At 34.3% G+C, this 22,965-nt stretch overlaps 1 protein-coding gene across 1 annotated transcript in view; it reads left to right on the plus strand.

Annotated features, from left to right (window-relative positions):
• Positions 1 to 22,965, plus strand: part of LOC104548195 (adenylate kinase 9-like) — a gene marked incomplete at its 3' end in the record, with an annotated part of 43,072 nt that overhangs the window by 1,421 nt on the left and 18,686 nt on the right. Inside the window, 14 exon segments of the mRNA XM_010194143.1 lie at positions 1,128 to 1,191; positions 4,397 to 4,449; positions 4,532 to 4,628; positions 7,954 to 8,066; positions 10,551 to 10,733; positions 11,449 to 11,574; positions 11,813 to 11,887; positions 13,413 to 13,511; positions 15,135 to 15,274; positions 15,359 to 15,539; positions 15,984 to 16,128; positions 17,798 to 17,931; positions 18,619 to 18,775; positions 22,694 to 22,790. Of these exon segments, the coding sequence (XP_010192445.1) occupies positions 1,128 to 1,191; positions 4,397 to 4,449; positions 4,532 to 4,628; positions 7,954 to 8,066; positions 10,551 to 10,733; positions 11,449 to 11,574; positions 11,813 to 11,887; positions 13,413 to 13,511; positions 15,135 to 15,274; positions 15,359 to 15,539; positions 15,984 to 16,128; positions 17,798 to 17,931; positions 18,619 to 18,775; positions 22,694 to 22,790 (1,664 nt within the window).

The following is a 22,965-nucleotide window of genomic DNA, read 5'->3' on the forward strand; positions in this document are numbered from 1 at the left end:
ACTACAGTGGACTGGCTTACTGAGTTTTGAACAAACATCAGATTTCTAACCTTACATGAGAAAGGTAACCTTACATTTTTATATACCAAACCAGCATAAAATACTAATTGAAAGACAATGCAAAAAAACCACGAGAAATGGGTATTCTCATCTGAAATGATTGCCTTCAATAACTGCTTCATATTAATACACATTTTAACAGTGTTGAAACTGCACAATCTTGGCCAAGAGGGCAGGGGTTCAAATATTCTACTTTTATGATAATATATTTAATTTATGTGGCTGATGTGGAGAGCATCTCTCTTATTTAAGATATATCTTTTGAGTTAAAAACAGTGCCTTTAAAGCAAAACCAAATGGATATTCTCTCATCACACCTATAAGATGTAAGGTGCGAGTAGGCTGGAGTGTTTGCTGATGTGCTGTTAACTGAGAAAGTGATTTGGGAGCTTTTACTGTTTTTTATTCACAAAATTTATCTAGGGCAAACAGACTGTCAAAAAAGGTCTTCTTGTATGTCCTTGAAAAAAGGGCATAATCCTAAGAGTGAAGATGGTGAGTTTTGCAAAATCCCATTTAGGTAGCTGTAATCTTAGAGGCTTTGTTATTCTTGGTTATGTTGGTTCCTCAGAATTTATGTAAGTGATAAGATAAACATTTTGTCAGTATCTAAACCAGATTTGTGGACTAACAAGGGTGGATTTTACATATTCATTGTTTTAGTCAATGAAGACTGTCCCTATGTCTCTTACTCAGAAATGGCTTAACAGGTTTGTGTCATTATTTGCTTTGAGACTGAAGATAATAAATTTCAGTCCTAAAGAATTTCTCATAGTAATTTATGGGCAAATCATAGCTGAGTTTTAGATATAGTTACTCAGAAACAAAGTCAGTATAATTACTTCATAAATAATTAACCGCAAAGGACAGTAACACTATATTAACAATGCTAGGCAGTATAAAATAGAGGATGGTATTAAAACGAGTGTTTGCCCAGTGCCTAACTCAGAGGCCCTAATCCTGATGGTAGCTTTTAGTTGTTTTTATCATATGAAAATGTATTCTTTATTGTGTAATATATTTCCTTTGACCTGTTTTTCTTTTAAATGTGTGTTTTTCATTTTAAGGGTTCTGGAAAGAAAACATTAGCTAGAAAACTAGCACAGATGTGGAAATGCATTTTCATAGAAGGTAAACATACACTATATTTGGCTTCATAGTATTTTTTGGTTTAGAATATCCTCACTCATAAAGACTACTCATAAGGACCAAGTAACCAATTTGCCAGAAATGCAATTGCTGAAAAGTGGCCTTTTAGTTATAGAGAGGTTTAGAATTTTTTTAATTTTTTTTTCAGAAAGGGATATATGTAACACATAATAATAAAGTTGTAGTCCCAATCCTGTAAGGTGATTCATGTGACCCTGCTTGTTCACATAAAAGCAACTCATTCAACACCAGAGAGCACAGAGATTTATTCAATACAGACCATGAAAAAAATATGAGAATCTTTCCTTTCTGTTTGTGCAGTGCCTAATACAAGGGAGGGATGTGCTCCAGGAAACAAAAAAGTATAGCTTTTGTATCAGTATAAGTAATAATGGAAGGAATGGGAGCTGACACTTTCAAATTTCTAAAACAAAAATATCTGATGACTTCCTTCTGAAGATGTAGTTAGATTCTCCCACCTTGCATTTACTAGAATATAAAATACCATTTTATTTCCTAAGTTATCCAGGTCCATTTCTGACAGTCTCTCTCATGAAAGATTTTTGAAGATCTGTAAAGTAAAACCTGTTGCTTACAGTATTATCTTATTCTCTATTAACATGTTGCTAGAGATTTATTTTTTTTAAATTTTGAGGCATCTCAGCAAGAAAGTATCTTCCTACAAAAAATAATTACATCTCTGACAGCTTTCTTTTGTACTGATTTTGTCAGCAGTAACTAAAAAACTTTTTAAAGCTGTGATTTTTTTTTTTTTAAGTCCTGGTAATATTTTTCTATCCGTGACATTATAATTCACGAATCTTCATTTGTTCACTTTATTTTTATGATAAAATAAAACTTTTACACCAGATTTGTCCTACCACTTTGAAGGCTAGTGTAATCTTTTTAAGTAGAAGAAAGCAAGCTCATAATAACCTCAACTATGAAGCAATTTCTTGAGTGCCTCTTTGGGGACACGAAATTCTAAATCTGATTTTATGGTAAATATGTGTACAGTTGTTCTGATTATGAACTAACTCTTTATGTATCAGTTTTCATTACATTTTTTTTAAATGTGCCCCCTACCATTTTTAATTGTTTTAATGAAATTCCTCTAGTGGATGGTGTAACACTTCATATTCCTGTGACTACACAGGCTTATTTATCAAATGAAGTAGCTTTATCTTATTTTGAAGATTTGGAATTATAATATAGTAAAATTCAGCTTTAATAAAGTGAGGTTTTTATGTAAATATAGAATTGTTTTATAGAATTTGTAATTCATAGGACTGTCTAACAAAAATTAATACCTGCTCCAAAAGATAAATCAGACTAAAATTGGAAGGGACCTTAGGAATCTACTTAAACCAATCCACATTATTTGGATGTATTTAAACTATTACTGACAAATGTCTGTCAATCAATTATTTTTCTTTAAATCTCTAGGCAGTCTATCTCTGTAACAGTCTTTGTCATGAAAAAAGTTTTTCTTAATGACTGATGTAAATCTCAGTTATTGTAATTTTATGCCTTACTTTTAGTACTTCAGAGAATTAGTGTTTTCTTTTGTCTAGTATATCCACATGTGTACATATACATTCCTTCAACTTTTGCTAAGAGGTTTGGTTTTTTTCTCATTTTCCACATCAAAAAAAGAAACACAGAAATTCAACATACAGAAACATAAGTAATATAGCTCAGAAAGTACCTCCAGCAGTCACTGAGTCCAACCTTCCACTCAAGGTCATCTAGAGAAGGTTGCTCAGGGCAGTGTCCAGTTAAGTCTGGAATATTTCCAAGACTCCATCACCTCTCTGGACAACAATTTCCAATGTTTGACCACCTTCATGATGAAAAATAGGTTTCTAATTACTTCACTGGATTATCTCATGTTCCTACTTGTGTCTGTTGCTTCCTGTCCTGTCTGCACTTCTGTGAAGGCAGTGGTTCTGTCTTTGTGCTTTCCCAGTAAGTAGTTTTAGTCAGCAATAGGAGCTGTCCTGTTTTCTCCAGGCTGAACAAAGCCAGTTTTTTTGGCTTCTTCTAGTATGTTCAACAATTTTAATCATCCTGGTGCCCTCACTGGACTTGCTCCAGTGTATCAATATCTGTCCTGCACTGTGTTATTTATTAAAAAAATATTCAAAGGTAGAGAATTATTAAATAGGAAAGTTGTTCACAGTCTTTTTAATTTGACAAAATACTCTCTATCCATTTATCCAATGAATAGGTCAATACTCATAAATAAAACAGGGTCAGGGTACGCATGTAGCACTGATTTTCAGTTGTCTGTAATGCTGGTTAATACATTCCCTGTCTCAGCTTGGGCCCATGGCAAATAATGCTCTCCCAAACACGCCCATTCATAGTATGAAGGACAATGTATGTGGCACTCATCATTGCTATGTAGGAGCAGTTTGAAAAGAGCCACTATGTTCTGGGGAGAAAGACTTTAGCTGTATAGTTGGGAGTCACCTGGTTGCAGGACCTTTTCCTGGCCTGGTTTATTAATAAAATAAATGTAGTCTTAAAGGTCATTCTTGAAAACTTCTGTGAGTGTCAGCTTATTTCAATGCTAAAAAAGTGTGAAAGACCTCCAGGATCATTCTGCAGTGATGTTACTGTCCACAGAGACAGAAGGCAGGCCTTTGAATTTGATAGGCAACAGATTTAATATTTTTTAAAATTTTAGATAATTAGACTATATAAGGAGTAGGTTTTTAAGGTCTTTTTTAAAAGCCCTTAAAGCCCTTTTTTTAAAAGCCCTTTAGACACATGGCTGGTTTTGTGTGTCTAAACAGTTCTTTTTCTAAAACTCGCTTTGCAAGTCTTTGAGTTCAAATACTCATCGCAGGATTACACAGCAGTAATGGCAATCTGATATAAATCAGTAGTTAATCCTGAAAGGCTGCTGTTGTGCATTTATCTGTAGTATATATAAGGCTAAACTGTGGGGAAAAAACATCTACCCGGACATTGCCAGAAGGCTCCAAGTTCTGGATGGACAAAATAAAATGATAGCCCCATATATAATGCCTGTTCATTCAGAAACAGTCAGGTTGTTTGGAGCATGCAGACATACTCATGTGTGTGTGAGAATGTATGTATCTCTGCACATACATGTCTGTATATAAAATATTTTTTAATTAATTACATTAATTTTATTCTGTATGATGTGCTTTCTCAGCTTTGGAAGTAATTCAAATGAATATTCATGAAAAAACAGAATATGGGCTTAAGGTAAGGTCTAATCTTCTAGCAAATTTTTCACATTCTTGACAAATACATATTATATAAGACTATGTTTTGCATTTTACCTTAGTGTCAAGAATTGCTTTTTAAAGGTCAAAGTATTTCTGAAGAACTGGTCACAGAAATGATTCTGAAAAAGACTGAGTCACCAGAAGTTGCTCATTTTGGTAAGTATATTTATAGCCTAAACTTCTTAGAATGAGCTTGCTACAATTTTGACACTTTGCATCCATTACTGCTGAAATATAATTAATTTTGTATTAGGCAGTAGCATTACTTGGCACTACACCTGTCTCTCTCTTGTAATAGAAATATCAAATCAAAGTCAGCACCAGAAAAATAAACTACATTTTCTTTTACTTTCTTACCACTTAGCAGTATATTTTTTTCTCTTCAGGAAAGCAAGTTCAGACTCTAGCCAGATCTGCAGCACTAGTCTTAAGAACATCAATTAACATAATCTGTCCTCAGAAAGAATTATTACTGCTTTGAAAACTAGCATGCTTCTATAAGCTTTCAGTTGCAATGGTTTGGGTTCCTTCTCTAGTCCAAGACTCAACAGTTTTGCAAAAGATGCAGCCTTACCTGGTGAAACCAGGCTTTTAAAACAGCAGGCAAAAGACAGAGAAATACAGAAGAAATACAAAGAGATGACGACGAAATAGAAATCTGAGGGAAGAAGCAGCAACAGAAATGCCAGTCTCGTAACCAGTATGTCAGGACTTCAATAAAAGCCTGAAGAGACTCCTGTGTCATCTGAGTTCCCTCTTTTTGACTCAGTCTGATGATGACTGCCTAAGATGTGCTTATCACACAGTGCTAGAGACTGTAAACATGACTATAAAGTTGATAAAAGTATGGTTCTTGTAGCCAAGCCATTTTCTGTATTACTGATGCCCCAAAGTAGCAAGGAACTGAGTAACCTACATCCTCACTATTTTTCCAGCCAACTAGAACTCATACCAATTTTTGTGAAGTATTTTCTGGTTCTAATAACTTTTTGTTTAGCAATTATTTCTTAATATAATCCTTGCAAAGTTTAAGTAGGCTTTCAGCAAAGGAACTAATCAGTCAATTGGCTATTAATTATTAATTTAAGGTTTTAGAAACAGTGTTGTATGCAAGGCTGAATTTTTTGCTTTTAAAGTTTATTTTTTTGCCATTGTAAAACACAAGTTTCTAAACAGTACACGCAATAAGGAATTATTTTCAATTATTTTCTATTCAATTCTATTCAATTTTATTCTTAATTAATAAGTATGCATTTTGGAGACTGATGTGTCAGATATTCAGAAGTGCTAAAGCAAATGAAAATATTTTAAAATTTTAAGTCACTAAACCAGATTTTTTTTATACTTCTGAAGAAGGCCAGATATGAAGCTTCTATGCTATTTCTTGGATTAAACAGTGTCTCTTTTTAAAATAACATAGGCACTGAAGGATTGGAAAATAACAAGCAACCTTGTAAGGAAATACAGAATTATAACCTCTATGTAGCTGATATGCTTGCTAATTATTATTTTTAAATAGAACAAGAAAACAACCAGAAGTTCATATCATGTTAACCTAAATAATATTTACAAAGAAAAAAATCTATGTCATTATCACAGGGATCAACTGCTCAATTAGCATCATTTAAATCAAATCACGACAAAGTTGTTTATTGATTTATTAATGGCAAGTAATTAACTGGCAATCAGTGAACAGGTGATCAGTGAAGAGGTTCAGCATCAAACACACAACAGACAAGCCACAGCACTAAGCACTTGCCAAATATTAGCAAACACCTACAGATTTCTAAACAGCCTCCTAAAAGTAATTCCAAAGACTATACTCAGTTTTGCATAGTTATGCATGGAAACCCTTTCACAAAGATGGGTGGAAGTTAAAAGCACACATTCCCTTTTCTGAGAACCCATGTTCACCCATTTAAGCACACTTTCTGTTGGAAATGCGAGTGCTCTGGCTTTTGTCTCTGTGTGCCTTTCCTATGGTCTACTAATCCACACACACCAGTGAGAAAACTTCCCATGAGATCGCATAGGCACATTCGAGGTGTGGGTCACTATGGGTTTAACTCTGTTCTGTCAGTCCAGTAGTTGAAATGTAGGTTACTCACAGCATCCAACAAGAGAGGCTGCTCTGTCAGGCCTAGACAGAAGGTTGTAGTGCTGGCACAGCAAACCTGGTTTGGCTGTTGTTCTTCTACCTTGTTCTCACTCTAAGGTCTCTTCTCCCAGTCACAAATTTTAATACCTTTTTTCAAGGTAGCTCCTTCTCTCCTCAAACGAAAAATCCCCTGTTTACTATATGATCTGGCTGATGGTTGTCTTAGGGAAATATCATTGCTAATGTCCCCATAACATTATCGGTTTGGGGTTAAACACCCTCTCAGAGAACAAAAAATTTGGGATAATCTTTTCCCATGTTACACTCACATTCCTCTCACATCAACTGTTGTTATCCAGGATGTGTTTATAAGCAAAGGCTGTGCAGACAGCCCGTGTCCCACTACCAGTTGGAAGTCTCTGAAGATATCAACAACTTAGAATCTAGGATTTTCATTTCCTAGAGGAATGACACTATATTATGCTCTCTCTTACTTACACTCTTCTATAAGTTTTGTATCTATGGATAGTAGCTACCCAAAGAAGGTGGAGTCTTCAGTCCTAATACCTCTTGCAAAGACTGCTGCTATGTTTCTGTGCTACACAGACTTGCATTTAAATGTTATCACATAAAAATCTAAGCATGTGGAGCATACACCATTTCTTGAAGGGAATATTCTCATTATTAGGCTAAACAAATCCACCTGATTCTTGCTTATTCTCTCATTCTGGCCTCATGACTATTGGTTTCCTTGCTATGCAGTAGTTCTTACTGCATGTAGTCATTAGTAGTTACAGTACTCTCCTAGGAACTTGAAGCAACAGGTTTCCTGATACTAGAAATACTTCAGTATCCATACTGTGTGCATAGTGCCTTCTTTTAAGAGGATTTAACATCCAGGAGCACTACATATCCTAGACAGGAGTTCAGCCTTCCTTTATTGTCCGTAGGAGCAAAGACCTTTAAAGGCTCTTAGTTTGTATGTTGTGTATCACAGAGTAACTACTTTTTGCAATGCCTTTTAGAAAGTCTTTTAGTGGCAAAAATGGTCACTAAAAGCTTGTCATTTTTAGGCACTACAGTGTCTGAGCTAGGAGAAGCAGGTGGTCTGAGTATGAACATTAATGTCTACATATTTCTTATATTTCTTAATTGAGTTAACAAACTTTGAGAGTCCTACATCAAGTTGAAAACAACACACTTTTTTGTCTGTATTTCATCTGAATAAGACATGGGTGCACAATTTTTCTAACAGTATTATGTCATGTACATGGTTTAAAATTGTGCCACTAAATAGATGTATTGTTTAAAGGGGATGAGTGTAATAGTCCTATATTTGACATGACCTTCAAAAACACTTATTTAATAAAATGTATTCAACAGGTTATGTTCTCAGTGGATTTCCTTCTCTCTCAGAGGAATACATGACTGTTTCACAGCAATTAGAGAAAATAAAAAATCTAAAATTAAAACCTGATTTCCTGATTAACATTAAGGTAATGTCAACTTCAGTAACTTGTTAGTCATTTTCCTAATTATTAGTAGACTCATATGCTGCATAAGTCAAAATAGAACTTTTTCCTCTGTGCATCGGAGTATAGTATTTATTGAGGAATTACAAATTGTTCTCTTTTATATTGGAATGGGATTACACTAGTTTGCTCCGTTACAAGCATTGCTCATGTAAAATAATGAGCATTTCCTAAAATTTCTGTAGTAGTTACAGTCTTTGCACCTCTAGAAGATAAATGTTTTTCAAGAAAACTTTGAATAACATGATTGTTGTGGGGTTTTGGATATATGTACGTCTTCCATTCATGTATTTCAGGAAGAATCTTTTCATATATGGAAGTTAGAAAGCAAATTGTTTAATTTTTTACTCACTAATTGTGAAACCACTTCTTAGTCATTATTAATTCATCTTGTTTACAAGTCTCAATTTCTCCATGAGTAGTAATGTGACATACCAGATACTTTATGAAAGCGACTGATATAACCAAAAAAACCACACATCATTGTTAGTGTAGGATTAAGAGGACTTTCTCAATGTAACTTAAAGGAACAGACTTTCTGGCCATGTCCATGTTGGTAAATAAAACAAGGCAAGAGCGACTCTTCAGACATGAGGCCAGCTGGTTTGACAAGACACAGCTAATCTGCCTTGCTAGTCAGAATGGAGTGGCCATGTCCAACCTGCCTGCTGGGAAAGGCCACAGGCCTGTGCTATTCTCCAGACTGCCCAGCTGCTCACCAGGGAGAACATGAGCTGGCCCACACCAAACTTTGCCAGACTCCATGCAGACAAAGTAATGGTATATATAATGATGAACAATGGTTCAGGCACTTCCTCTTGCCATGTTTTATTTATTATCAACTACATTATTTCTGTCTTTTACTCTGAATGTGCAGAATGAGCTGCAGAGGCAACTCTGAATAATCTGCCTGGTTGTTGTGCTCCATTCTCCTTGAGATTTTTATTTTAGTTGTCATATCAATGTGGTCTGTTACATGCTAAGCTTCAGTGCATGGACCTAGTCTATCATTTTGCCAGATTTAAGTCTGTGTTTGTTGTTGAGACTTCATTTTTTTGACCATGCATAATGAAAAGTTGTGAATGGCTACCTTAAACCTTTTTTTCTATGCTCATGGAAAGATCTTAAAACATCAGACAAATTTATTTTTGTGGTGCTTTTCAGGCCGTTTTGATTTTTTTCAGCTACAGAAAGTGAGTCTTTGTTTTAATACCAGATAGCAGGAAATCTCAGTTCTTGAGAGTATATGTTTAAAAGTTTCATGTGCAAAAGTACAAATAGAAGAGTGATACTAACTACACTAGAAAGAAAACAGAATTCTTGACTTAATGTAGTTACATTATCTTCTCCTTCAGGAAGGAGACTGAGACAGACTGAATGCTCATTAAAAATCCTTGTCCCAAAGTAAAATGAATAATTTTGCCTTTTACTTCAGTGGGTAACAATTTTCATTATATCAAAAAGAACGGAAGAAGGGAGATCCTAGACAACTCTGAGAATAATGAAATACTGTTATTAGCAGACTAATTTAGAGAAATTTTGTCTTTTCAAGAAAAAGGACAGAAAATACACTTTTGAAAAAAGAATCAAGTAGCTTGCTAACAGCCACAATTCTAAGAAGAGACCAAACACTACATAATGTGACAATGTAGAAGGCAGCTCTTGGTGGAGCCTATAGGACTGGCACACCCAGTATTATCTTAGCTCAGAAGTGGGGAGGTGGAAACAGTTCTATACTGTTAGCTTTTAGTTGAAAGAAATGGTTTAGTTAGGGTAAATGTTTTAGTTAGGATTTTTAGTTAGTAAGGCTTTAGTTAGGATAAACTTTCTAGGCAGACCTCTCAAATCTTAAATATCAATAATTTTACCACCACAGACCACATCCAGATTCATCTCTGTTTAATGTTAAACTCAATTTGTGTCTGCAGGGCTTTTTGGGGAAAGACCATTGCTTACTCTTCCAGAGCTCCAAACTGCTGAGCTCCTTTAGCCTCTGACACAATGGCACTGTGCTTTTGGGTAATAGTAGAGCTCTGAGAGGTCAGAGCCACCTACTGACTTAATCTTGCTCAAGAGCAGACCGCTTTGGCATTAATTGCAAAAGCAATCACAAGCCTGTCTGCAAAATACTTTTATCCATAGACTATACCTACACTTGTTATACTACAAGGTGTATCTTGCATAGTAGAGTGTGCTCAGATAGTGGCTACACTCCAGATATGGAATGTAAAATGCTGATAGAGAAAAACTATGCAAGTATTTAAGACTTTCTTTAATATTTGCTGGTTTTGAAAATTTTGAGTTTACTCAATGTTATTGGAGAAGTAGTTTATGATACCAAGTATTTGCCAAACTGATTCTTATCCCCCATTCTACAGCTTCAGGAAAAATAATAATATTATAGCAGAACAATAAACACATGATTGCCTTTTAATTTTTCCTTGCTAGTGTTCAGATTATGACTTATGCCAAAGAATAGCAGGACAAAGGCAACACCCTGCTTCAGGGCAGGTATATCAGAGGAACCAGTGGGATCCCAACGTTATTGAAAAGCATAAGAAAAAGAAAGATCACTATGAAGAAGAGCATGAAGAAGAAGAAGAAGAGGAAGAGCAGGAAGAACGAGAAGAGGTAAATATCGCTGATTTCTAAACAGTGAAAAGTATTATAATGTACTCCAGACAAAGCAGAACAAGTTCCGATATTATAAAGTATCACCATAACACATTATGAATTCATTTTGCTCCACTTCAATCTTAATTCAGTTTCTGTTCTGTTCTAAGAGATGTAGGACGCTACTTAAATTGTAGGATTAAATGACAGCAAATGGTGATTATTGTATAGCTTAACCTGGATTCAGTCTCTAACTCAGACATCACTGAAGTCTTTCTTGCCATAAATTAAAAGGGTGTATCAGGAGAACAGTGACTATATTGTCTGTTTCTTGATCTAAGCAAATAAAGGAGCTCTTAATTTTCTTAATTTTTGTTTATTGTAGCAAGTTTTACTAGTATTTGCAGGATACTAGCTTGTTTTCTGGTTTTGGTGTTAGATTACTACAGATGGCTTATCTTTTTTTCATTATTGTATTAATTTTGAATTTAGGTTGAATTGTTCTGGTTTATAATGCTGGCCAGAGAATTATCAATGCAAGTTCTAGGCACATTCCTCTCGATTTGCAGAGACTACATTTTGTCAGGATAGGGTCATGATCAGCAACCATTGGACTAATACTCATTGCAATACTCTGGAAAGCTACTTTATTTATATTTGAGTAAAGATAAAAATTACATTAGCACATTATTTTATTTCTATATCTTGAAATATTTAACTTTTCATTCTGCAGACTGCAGAAGAGCCACTTATGACATCAGAATTTTTGCATCAGTTAGTGCAAAGGCCTGAGGATATTCTTGAAAATGCAGAGGAAAGAGTTGGAAAGTATAAGGATATAATGCTACATCCTTTAGAAGTAAGAAAAAGCAAAATAATATGATCATGCATAAAAAAATTAAAAAGTATCTTGCACTGTTTTAATTTTCTTAGTTTGAGATTTATTTTATGGAGGTGGGTACAAGGCATGATACAACGTATTGCCAAGTTCTGAAATTCATACTGATATCAATGATACAAAGTTGTCATCTCTAGGTGTTGTTTCTACTCTGGAGTCAAGATACTCAAATGATGAGCACATCTTTGTTCTTAAACAGGACTTGATGGTTGAACAGGATTGTCAATATCTTTTTGAACTGGATGGAAATCAGCAACCAGATGATCTCCTTGTAGTAAGTAGGCTATGCACCAACTTAGCTAACCTCCCCTAGAAAATAATTTCTAAGTTCTGTGGATTGTTTTCATTATAAGGAGTTGGCAATATTTTAAATTATATATAAAACTAATTTAATTACTATTAGAAAACACAACCTTTGAAATGCCTGCTTTTGTTGGTCTATTAAAACAATTCTATGATTCACAGCACTGCCCCTAGGCTTACATATATGTCACGAGAGAATATTTTCAGGCAGGCTACAAACTCCTTTGTATTGTATCCATCTGTTTCTAGCACTTTATTTTGTGTATTAGTGTAAAATATCATTATTAACACGAATAACTAAAATATTGACAGTATATTTACAGAATTGGCTTATTTTGTGCTGGTCTCTAAAATAAGGACAGAATTTTTATGAACTTTGATATTGTTTCACAATGTAATAGAAGACACTTTATTGTTTTCCATTTGGCAATTCTGCTAAGTCCTTCTGTGTAGATTTTTATCTCATAACACAGCATGTTATTCTCCCCATTAAAAAACTACAGTGAAAAAAAATTAAAGATAAATAATCTTATCCTCTGCCTCAGAAATAAGAGTTGTTTCAAATCAGAACCTAAAATATGGTGTTGAAAATTAAGTGAGAGATTGCCTTTGACAATGTAGGAAGTGAGCTGCTCCTGCAGCTTCCACTCTATTATTTGAAACAAATAGAATCAATTATTCTATAAGTATTGTTTCAATTTATGCTCAACTTTACAACCGAGAGTAGTCCTGTGGAAAAAAACCCACTAATTTTGCAGAGTTGGAACATAAAATTTCTGCATTTATGATCTGTTTGTGAATGTTCACAGAATCACAGAATATTAAGAGTTGGAAGGGACCCAAAAGATCATCCAGTCCAACCCTCCTGCCAGAGCAGGATCACCTAGACAGAAGATTTATAGTAAAGGCAATCAAGTTGTGTAATGAGTCCAACCATTTTACATATAAGTAAGGCAAAGACCAATTTTGAAATTAGTCCAAATATGACAAAATTTGCTTTCTCATTTCAAGAACACTTACATTCAAGCAAGATTACATTCAATAAATACTTCAATTAAATTTAATATAATCTGATTCTCATTGGCAGACATCTAGTTTATCTTTTTAAATAAATTACCCAAAGTTGTATTACTTCCAAGTGTGCATAATCTGATCTCCTTAAGAGACTATCCTCCTTTTCAGATCGGAGCTTATCTGAATACTTCCACTGCTTTGTGGGACAGAATCCTTCACAGCCTATTCCTTTAGAGGGCTTAGGATTCACAGCATAATGAGGAGATATAAAGGCTGTAATTCAGCATTTTGCATGGCCTGTATTTACCAAATAGTTTGTTAAAACCCAACTCAATAACTAGCATGACTCCAAGTTAAAAACTGGGCCTTGGTGTAGCCATTATATAAATAATAAGTTAAAATTTTAAAAATACTTTGGGGGTCCTTTCAGATCACAAAAGCAGTTTTGATTGGTACAAAGTCAAGAGTTATTTTCTCTTCAGTCAGTGGTAGTTCGACTTCAATCTCTGGGTGTTCGATATGGAGCTCCTATAACTAAACTTCAAAATGAGCAAGAAGAAACGCTGGAGAGATTAGAAAATGTAAGTGTGCTTTTCTAAAATGTGTTTGACTGTAATAGCTATAAAAATATTTTTAATTTCCTGCTATAACAATCTCAGCAGCTGACTCTTAGCTCAGTCTTTACTATTTTCCTAAATGAGAAACAGCATGCTAATACAAATTAGCAACATCCTGCACAGCTGAAATCAAATACATTGTATTTCCTGTAGTTAATTAGAAACATGACAAGTTAGTGCTGAATTTTGCTGAATCACGACAATTATAATTTTTCTCCTTTCCAAATAAAACCGAAAAACAGAAGTCTCTGCATAAATGTCTTCACCTGTATTCATTTGCAGTCATCTTTCTTACGCAAAACTTTGAATATATGGATGGTACTGTAACTGGGAGACCCCACTATACATTTTCAGAGAAACACCTGCCCCCCTTCACTTTTCTGTTTTCTCGGTCCCTGACAAACTCACAATTTCTGTGTCAGAGGCTGGCTGTATTTATTATTTAGTTAGTGTCTGTGTTGGTATTAGTCTGTGTGTAAGCTTTTAGTATCCACAGTATTTAGGGCAAGGACATTATAGCTGGACATTATATACAGAATTGCTTCTCTTTGTGTTGAACCTGCCACCTTTTAGCTCTATGTCCTCTAGTTGTTGATATGAAAAAGTCAGTAAGGTGTTTTGTTCTCTGTATCTGCCCTCTAATAACTCATAATTTCAGACTTCTGTCCTGTTCTTATGTAGCTGTCTTGTTTCTGGAGAGTTCCAGTCTACTTAATTTTATTTCTTTTTCTGTGAAATTTTGTGATCGATCAGTCATATTACCTTTTTCTGAAACTTTTCCAATTCTACTGTGTACTTTCTGAGATTAAGGTAGTAGAATGCATATAGTAGTAAGGATGAGGGCAGGATTTACAATTTAAAAAGTCCAAACCTTTCTCTTCTATTCTCTCATTGTTTAACATTCAGTTTGATTTTCTGACTGTTCTTGGACATTGATCAGACGTTTTCATGGAAGTGTGTATTATAACTCCAAGATCTATTCCTGAGTAGTGAGACTTATTGACAACTCATCATTTTCTGTGTAAAACTGCTGTTTTACTGTTTGGTTTCCTAGATTCTGAAGGTCCTTCTGCAGTTTGTCACAGCCAGCACTTGTCTGTACTATTCTGAGTAATTTAGGGTCACCATACACTTCAGGATTCACTCACTATTCACCTTCTGTAAAAAGTCTATTGCTCCTATCACATGACATTTCTGCTATTTTGGCCTTACTATTCCTCCACACAGTTCATGGTCCTTTCTTCATCCTCCTTAGAAGAAATCTTTCACCATTTTCTGTTGTCTTCAATAAATCGCTGATTTGTACCACTTTATCATTTTAAACTTCTGAAAATAATAAATGAAGCCTACAGGAACTATTTTAAATACTATTTTTATTAAATACAATTGAAAAACTAAATAGTTTCTCCTTAAAATTGTCCTACAATTCTGAAATGCATATTTTTTTAAGATTCTAAAAAGCATGATGTGGTTTTCCTTTTAGGTTTGCTTGTTTTCCAACAAAATATTTCAAAAAAGTTTAAGAACAAGGCATATGTACCTCCAGACAAAAATTACATATGCTCTTATTGCTCTTTTAATAAACAGGATGAACTTTGGCGAGTTCTGTCATCTTACAAACTAATAGCACCCAGATATCAGTGGCGTAGAAGCAGGTGGGGACAAGCATGCCCTGTGGCTCTAAAGAAAGGTGACATTGTAATGGGAAACCCAGACTTGGCTGTCAGGTTAGTGAAATTTGACTATTTTTATTTTTATTTCTATTTTATAATATATTCAACTGTATCTGTTAGCTTCTCTTCTGTTTTAAGTTTTCTAGGGAAAATGTACATACTGTCATCCCCAGAGGCATTGAAAACATTTATGTTGAATCCACGACCTTACCTGTTACCACCAATGCCACTTCCTCCTTGTAAAGTTATAGTATTTGGTTCTCCGTTGTCTGGAAGAACAACTATTTGTAGCCTAATTGCACACAAATATAAAGGAAAGGTAGGTTTATAAATGCTTTGTGTAACAAGGGTATCAGCTGAGCCTTGGGAATCACTTAAGCACATTCTTATGCCTGCTGTGTTATTAACATACACATTGCACACAAATGGATTACAGAGGAAACACAGTAATTTTGTGAAATTCATCTATATAAAGTAGTTGCATTGAAGAAATATTTTTTATTTACTCTCTATGTAAGACAAATATTTGTGTCAGTTATTTATCGTAACATAATAATATTATGAATAACTTTTGTACCTAAGATAATTAAATGTAAATGTAAATTAGAAATTCTTTTTCCACAAAAAACTCCTGCACTTGAATTATATGTAAATTTTTTCTGAAATATGCAAAGCTTTTCCAAATTGATTCTATTGTGTAGGAGTTGGATCAGATGCTCTGTCTCTTCTATGATATTTTTATATTTTCAAATAATTTCACTAGGTTCTTGACATGGCCAAACTCATTCAACCCCACATGGAAGAATCAAGAGAAAAAAACACTGAGCAAGTGCGAAAGGATGCAGTAGAAAAGGCTATAACAGCAGTGAAAAATAGGTTGGAATCAGAAAACCAGTCAGAAGAACCAGGTGAATAAGGTGTTCCTTGGTCTTTAAAGCTATCTTATTTGCTTTAGGTTATTTAACTGAAGCAATTGCTGTCACTTCGACTTACAAAATATTAGAGAAGTTGTTATGGTTGTTGTGCATTAAATATGAACTAAAAGAACATGCAGTGAAGGGAATAGCTGAGTAGAATTCAGTATTTCTGACATTATATATAAATCCTCTGAAGTTGAGGGCCATGAGTATGTAAGAAAGAGTTTTCTGAGCTCTTTTTGAAAGAAGAAATTGGTTTTGACTGATACTGGTTGGAAACTTTCCATTTGAATTACTTTCTGACAAGCTAAATCTCTTCAAAATTGAAATTTTCTTCAAGAAAGGAGCTTATCAGCTAGGCTGATGTGGACCTAATCTACAGATTTTCCACTTCAGAGCAGCTTTCCAAGTATGCTGTCCCAGATGGAACTTTCACAAGAATTTCACGAGCTTTGGTCACATTTAAACTTCTTAAGCTGCCCAGGTTTTGCAACTTGATAAATTCGGAAAATATTTTAAAAGAAGAAAACAATATATTCTTTTAATATGTTTTAAACAGAATTTGGATTTTTTTCTGCAGAAAATTTTGTGGATTTTTTTCAAAATTATTCCTTTTTAAATGAAAAATTTGGAATTGCGTTTTCTAGTTAGCTCTTGTTATGGTTCAAATGGCCCATCAGGCCATTTTGCCTTATTAAAATAAGCAAGGAATCACCATATTTGACTTACTCATGGGTAGATACATAGCTAACAAGAAGTCAGCATATTCTTCTGGTGCTGCAAAACATAGAAGCTGACAGTGATACAAAAACCATTGGTGAACTATGATACCAAAATTCAAACCATTAAACAGTGTTACATTTCAGATTCCTCGCTATGTAAATACCTTGGTAACAAAAATAATCTGATACTGTGTAAATTTGTGCATGTAAAAAGTATCAACACAATCAGTGAAAAATCTTGGCATAATTACAGAAAGTAATTATGGCATTTTTTCCAAGTGATACTCTTCACATAGTAGATATTGCAGTTGCTTAAAACAGTTCCTCCTCACATTTTATCAAATTGGTATGTAAACTTTGAACTAACTCTGCGTGTTCCTTAAAAAAAATTTTGAACAGTCTGCTGTGTCAGCAATTAATAACGAAATATGGATCCAATATGAATGTTTTGTGGATCTTAGGGAATGCAGGCTTTTTGATTGTTGACAATATACTGTCTTGATACATGATTTGTATTGATTTTTAAATTAATCTGGTCAAGCTTTTGATTTAGGAATCAAAGTGAAATCAAGTCAAAGAAAATTCTTGGGTGCTGCAGGTGCCTGATTGTTCTGGTACACAAATGTCTTTCCATTCATATTGAAATAATATTTCACTTAGTGGTAGAAAATACTGTACAATTAAAACAGGTTTGTTTTTTTAATAAGAGAGAGCAAACTAAGATCTTAAAACTTACATTTATGAAATATATGCTAGAACTGCATTCAGAAAAACTGGTATTTGATTCTTTCTCAGTATGATTGTGTAATTTTGCTTAAAATCACTGCTGCACTCTAATTATGAAATGGCTGCATTTAATTGCCTGGCAGTTACTCCTGACCAGAGAAAATAAGTATTTCAGAATTCTGTGAAGCGCTTTAAAACCTCTATACTATTAGGAACATCAGAGGTAACAGCTGACCACGCAGAAGTTCAAGCGATGGTAGAAGAAGCTGTAAAAAGTGCATCAGTCTCTGAAGTTACACTGACATCTGAAATATATGCTGAAGTACTGGAGCAAGCTATTACAGAGGTAAAAGTATAAGTACTATATAGCAAAGCACTTTTTTTTTTTATAAGAGCAACCTGTAAGAGTTTATACATTATTGATATATGTTCTTAATTTTTCCATTTGAAAAACCAGTTTAGTTTACATCACATAGTCTGAAAGCTTACATAGGATTGAGACGAGACTGAGCGAGTTCACGGAAGACAAATCTATTGAGGACTACTCTTTATATAGATATACATATACACACACAAATTATTTCTGTCTTGCAAAGTACCTGAGCTACTGATTGTTAAAGGCTGGGAGAATTACCTGAGGAAAATATCACTGTATACTTGCCTTATTCTTATACCCTTAGTCACTATTAAAGAGCTCAGCAGCAGATAAGAGTGTTTGAAAAGAATCGTATATGGAGGTTTATCCAAGAATCCTCAGTTGTTTTAAATTTGTTCACTGGTCTGTGACTATTGAAACTGGAATCTAAACTCTTTATAGACAACCTTAAAAAATCACTGGCATATTAATCTCTTCTTGTTTAAAATGGTTTTGTTTCATTCAGACATATAAAGTAATAAATGTCTTAGTTTTTATTGAGCTGAAATGACAATAGGGAAAAATCATAACTTTTAGAAAATCATTTTGTATTGTGCAGTCTTTTTGAACAGCTCACAGACTATCTTAGTCTTTTTATGTTATTGAATCTTATTACAGCTTATGAAGAACAACAAAGACAGATTTCCTGGTGCTCCAGAGAAAGGAGGATGGGTAGTGGATAACTACCCCCTGTCAGTAGATCACTGGTCAGCATTATCAGAAAAAGAACTTCTACCTGACACTGTTGTCTGTTTGAAGGATACAGAGAAAGGTGGTTAGTAAATGCACACCAATTCAACTTAATCTTTCATTTTTTCTGTGTTGATATCTGTATATAAAGCACACTTATAAGAAAAACTAGTAGCTATGTCCCATTTATAAATTTTATGGGGTCTAGAGAAGGAAGAATCCAGTGAATCAATGAAGGTACCCCAAATTTCTTACAATTTGAATTAAGGGAATTACACAGAACTGAAAACAGGAATGCTTTACAAAAGCAGTAAAGAAAATACCTCCTATTTATATTCCTAATTACAGTTTCCTCCTATTTACAATCAGCAGTAAATACTACTGGACTCTTGCAGTTGCAGACTTTTGTAGTCTGTGTCTGGCTTGCCACCAGCTTTCCATGTGGCGCTCTGTCAAATTTCCCTTCCTGTGTGTTGGTTTCCCCACTTGAAAAATGAGGTTATAGATATGAACTTTCTCTGCTTAAGAGAAAAGTGGTGGGAGAAATATCTGTATGCAGGCGTATCCTGTTTCCCATCCTCGGTTCAAAAAAAGTTAGGCAACTTCTTCTCCAGATTGATACAATAGCTTAGTACCCATGAATTCAGAGGAAGAGATTTTTACTTTATTGTTTCAAGAAGACAGGAAGGTTGGTACCAGGCATGAAAAACTGAACAGATTCATACTCTGTTAAAAGTTTTGCCTGCCAAATCATGTCTTAATGGATTATGCCTGCTTGGTTCATAACACACCATAAGTTTCAATGTTTGATCATTATCTGTTCAACCCAGTTCATTATCAAAAGGTCTTTCAGTAGTAGAAACTTCTCTTCAAGAAAGAAATGATAGGTCTATTCATACTTAGTTCAAGAAAGCTAAATAACTGCCCAATATTAGAAACAGTCCAGGAGCTTCTCAGTTCCTTGTCCCTGAATGTAAAAAAGCAACCTGAGCAAATCAAAGTTAGAGTTTACTCAGAACAGATTTTTTTTTAAATGGTTTTCAGAAGCATGTCGATCTAATTAGCTACCCATCCTCACAACTCAGCTACAGTACCTAAACTACTTAGTCACATAGCTGCGTGAAATTTTCTAGCTCCTTAAACATCTTAACTAAAAGTCTTCCTGTGTGGTTGTAGCTTGTACAGACTACAGACTGAACATTTATATGAGAATGTTCTAGATCCAGTGGTTGTCAGAAAATAATATTTGCTGTTCTTATCATGCAAGAAGACCTCATCTCAGATACTTCCAGAAAGAACTTAAGGACAAATTGCATTTCCATGCCTCATCTTTGCTTCCCATTTCAAGCATGTTGAAATCTTCATGAACCCAGTTGGTGGGACACAGTGCATTGTCCCTTCTTGCAACCACAAAAAGCACCTTATTCATGTAGTTGGCATGCAGTAATGTAATGTTAATACAGTGTACTAAAGAACAAACAGCAGGAGTCAAGCTCTAGCCTTTTCTGCTGGGAGAGGACTGAGGTGGGAGAGATGCTTTCAGAATTATGTTCACTTTCTTTTCACTTCTCAGAATTTAATTAGTGAATTAATTGGACAAAAGAAAAAGATGTCTTATTGCCCCTGAAAGGCTTTATTCTAGATCAGACACTTTGGGAATAGGTAATTCTTCATGGGAACCATGTTGAAAACTGGTCAATAGTAACTGCCACATTTTTTCTTTTGGGAAGGTAAGAACTTGGGAGTCTATAGCAGAGGCTTTCAGAGGAAGGCTTTCAAATTACATGCATCCTTCCTGCAATGTAGACCTTTCTGTCATTCCCACTAGTGCTGAAAACATAGCTCTCAATTAATTGTTCTTATCTGAACAATCTATTTTATACTCTTGGTAGCCATCTCTTCCATGCAATCACCTTCTGTTTTTCTAATCTGATAGATGGCAGATTCTTTACAGCATTAAGTGTAAGCCTTTCCTAGAAGTTAGACAGGTCCCTCATGAACTTAAATTCTGTGCACACAACCCTGATGTTAATGCTGTTTGAACTAACATGGTATAGTCTTCATATCACATAGCAAAAAAAACCCTGCTTTCTTAATTACAACCCATCCGGACCTATGTATAAGTAGATTTCAGGCTTGGAAGGAAATCCACCATTCCCATTTTTAATGTATTTGAGATGATAATGGATTTATACCCTCATATTATACCTGGAGCTGTATCAGGCTTTCATATGAATCAATGACAATTTATTTTTCTTCAAAGTTTCATTCACTGGTGGGAGGAAATTAATTAACATACTTTAAATGATAAAGCATATATATTTTACTGTCTCAGCTTGAAACCAGCCATGTGCAAATTGAATACAAGTCATGCTATTTGTAGCCTATTATAACAAATTGAAGTGAAATATAATGATAATACCAGCATAGAGAACTTCTTAAAAGACTTCCAGTTGCATTAAAACAAGACATTGCAAGAACCAGAATCAGCTGAGCTACCTAAAAACCTGTGCTATGAGCAAGCTAGTTTATTTCTGGTTAATACGAGTAGCAGAGATTCTCATGTCAGCCACTTACTTAGGACTTTGCTAATTTATTATCCATTATTTTAAAGGCTTATAGGTCACTTGCACAATTTGACCAAGTAATACTAAAATCCTTAATCACATGAAACTATATTGAATCCTTTGATTCAAGACATGTACTGATATCCAAGGATGAAAGAATGGTTAGTTATAGTATAGTAATCATGATTCTTCTGAATGTTCTGCATATGATAATTCTGTAATTAAAGCTGTTTCACTGCAATTCAATGTCATTTAGTCTCTGAATAATGAAGTAAACTAATGCTTTTTGGCACTGCTGCTTTTTATAAAACTGAGAAAATGCAAAGATGGATAATTGCATGTCTGGGTCACCAGGCAAAGCTACTGAAAACTCTCACAAAATTTTTTGCAGATAAATACTAACACTGAATTTTCTAAAGATTAGTTTACAAGTACATATTTTAAAATCTCCTTTCACTCGCCCTCCTTTCTTCAAAAATATATTTAATTTAAAGTATTGTTTTAAAATATAAACCATTCACACAAAATTATAATCTGCTTCAAATCAGCACCAATGTTGCTAACAGTTAAGTAAGAAGTTTCCCACAGTTCAATTTTAGGTAAAAATAATTTAATGTCAGTTGATGATAGTGATCACATGACATATGGGAGGAAAAAGTATAAGTAAAGTGAAGCGAAAGAGACAAGGTTATAATGTCTGCTATAATGTTTGACTAACAGCATAGCTTTCTGCTTATAGATTTGTTTCCTTGAATTTAGCTATTTTGTTTCGTTTTGTTTTGTTTTTTCCATCTGAGCAATTGCGTTAACTCTTTATTTGATTCCCACTTATTTCTGTCACTTAAATAACAATGTAGTTGTGGAGTTTACATTTTCACAGCACTTTGAGTCATTATGTTGTAAGCTATTCCCTGAACTAGCCTAAACTAGTATAACTCCACTGATGGAAATGGATTTCAGCCACACAGCCATGTATCATATATCTATTTGCCAAAGTAAAAAAGTCAGTAGAGTTCCCAGTAGGAACAGCATATTATTCATTTCTGTCAACCAGCTTTAGTAATATAGGTATGTACATTATTTATATTGCTATTTGAATGTTTTTCATTTGCTTCTTCATATTTATCTCCATAACCACAGTAATAGATGATATACAGAAATAAACGACAAATTATTTCAATGCTGTCTCCCCTTATAGCCTTCATGATAACCTTACCATATCCCAAACTGAGTTTATTAGGTGCTTGAGATTAAAATTTTGGAGGTTTTTTCCAGAAAGCAACAGCATGACATTTCAGTGGTATATATGCCTTTTCTTGGCTTTAAAAAGAAGTAGGAAAGTTGTCTATCATTTATTAAATAGTTTTCCTAACTCAAATAACTTTAATTTTATACAAATCCATAAAACTCATTGATGTTGTATAACTGTACTGCAGGAGCCTGTATACTACGCAGAACATACTTAGCAAATAGGGATGAAATTAATCCTAAAATTTTGAAAAGACTAACAGATGAAGCATTAAAAAAGAAAGAAGAAGAAGAAGGAAAAGAAGAAGAAGGAGAAGAAGAAGTAAGGTAAAATATTCCAAATCTCTGAATGTATAAAATGAGCACAAAAAAACTATTGCCTTATTTTGTGTTAAAGGTGTCAGTGCACACTGAAAAAGTACACTAAAACTAGTTGTCATGTGTAGGAAATAACCCAATA

This window comes from Mesitornis unicolor, unplaced genomic scaffold (assembly GCF_000695765.1).
Source record: "Mesitornis unicolor isolate BGI_N332 unplaced genomic scaffold, ASM69576v1 scaffold47211, whole genome shotgun sequence".
In the NCBI taxonomy this organism is placed as follows: domain Eukaryota; kingdom Metazoa; phylum Chordata; class Aves; order Mesitornithiformes; family Mesitornithidae; genus Mesitornis; species Mesitornis unicolor.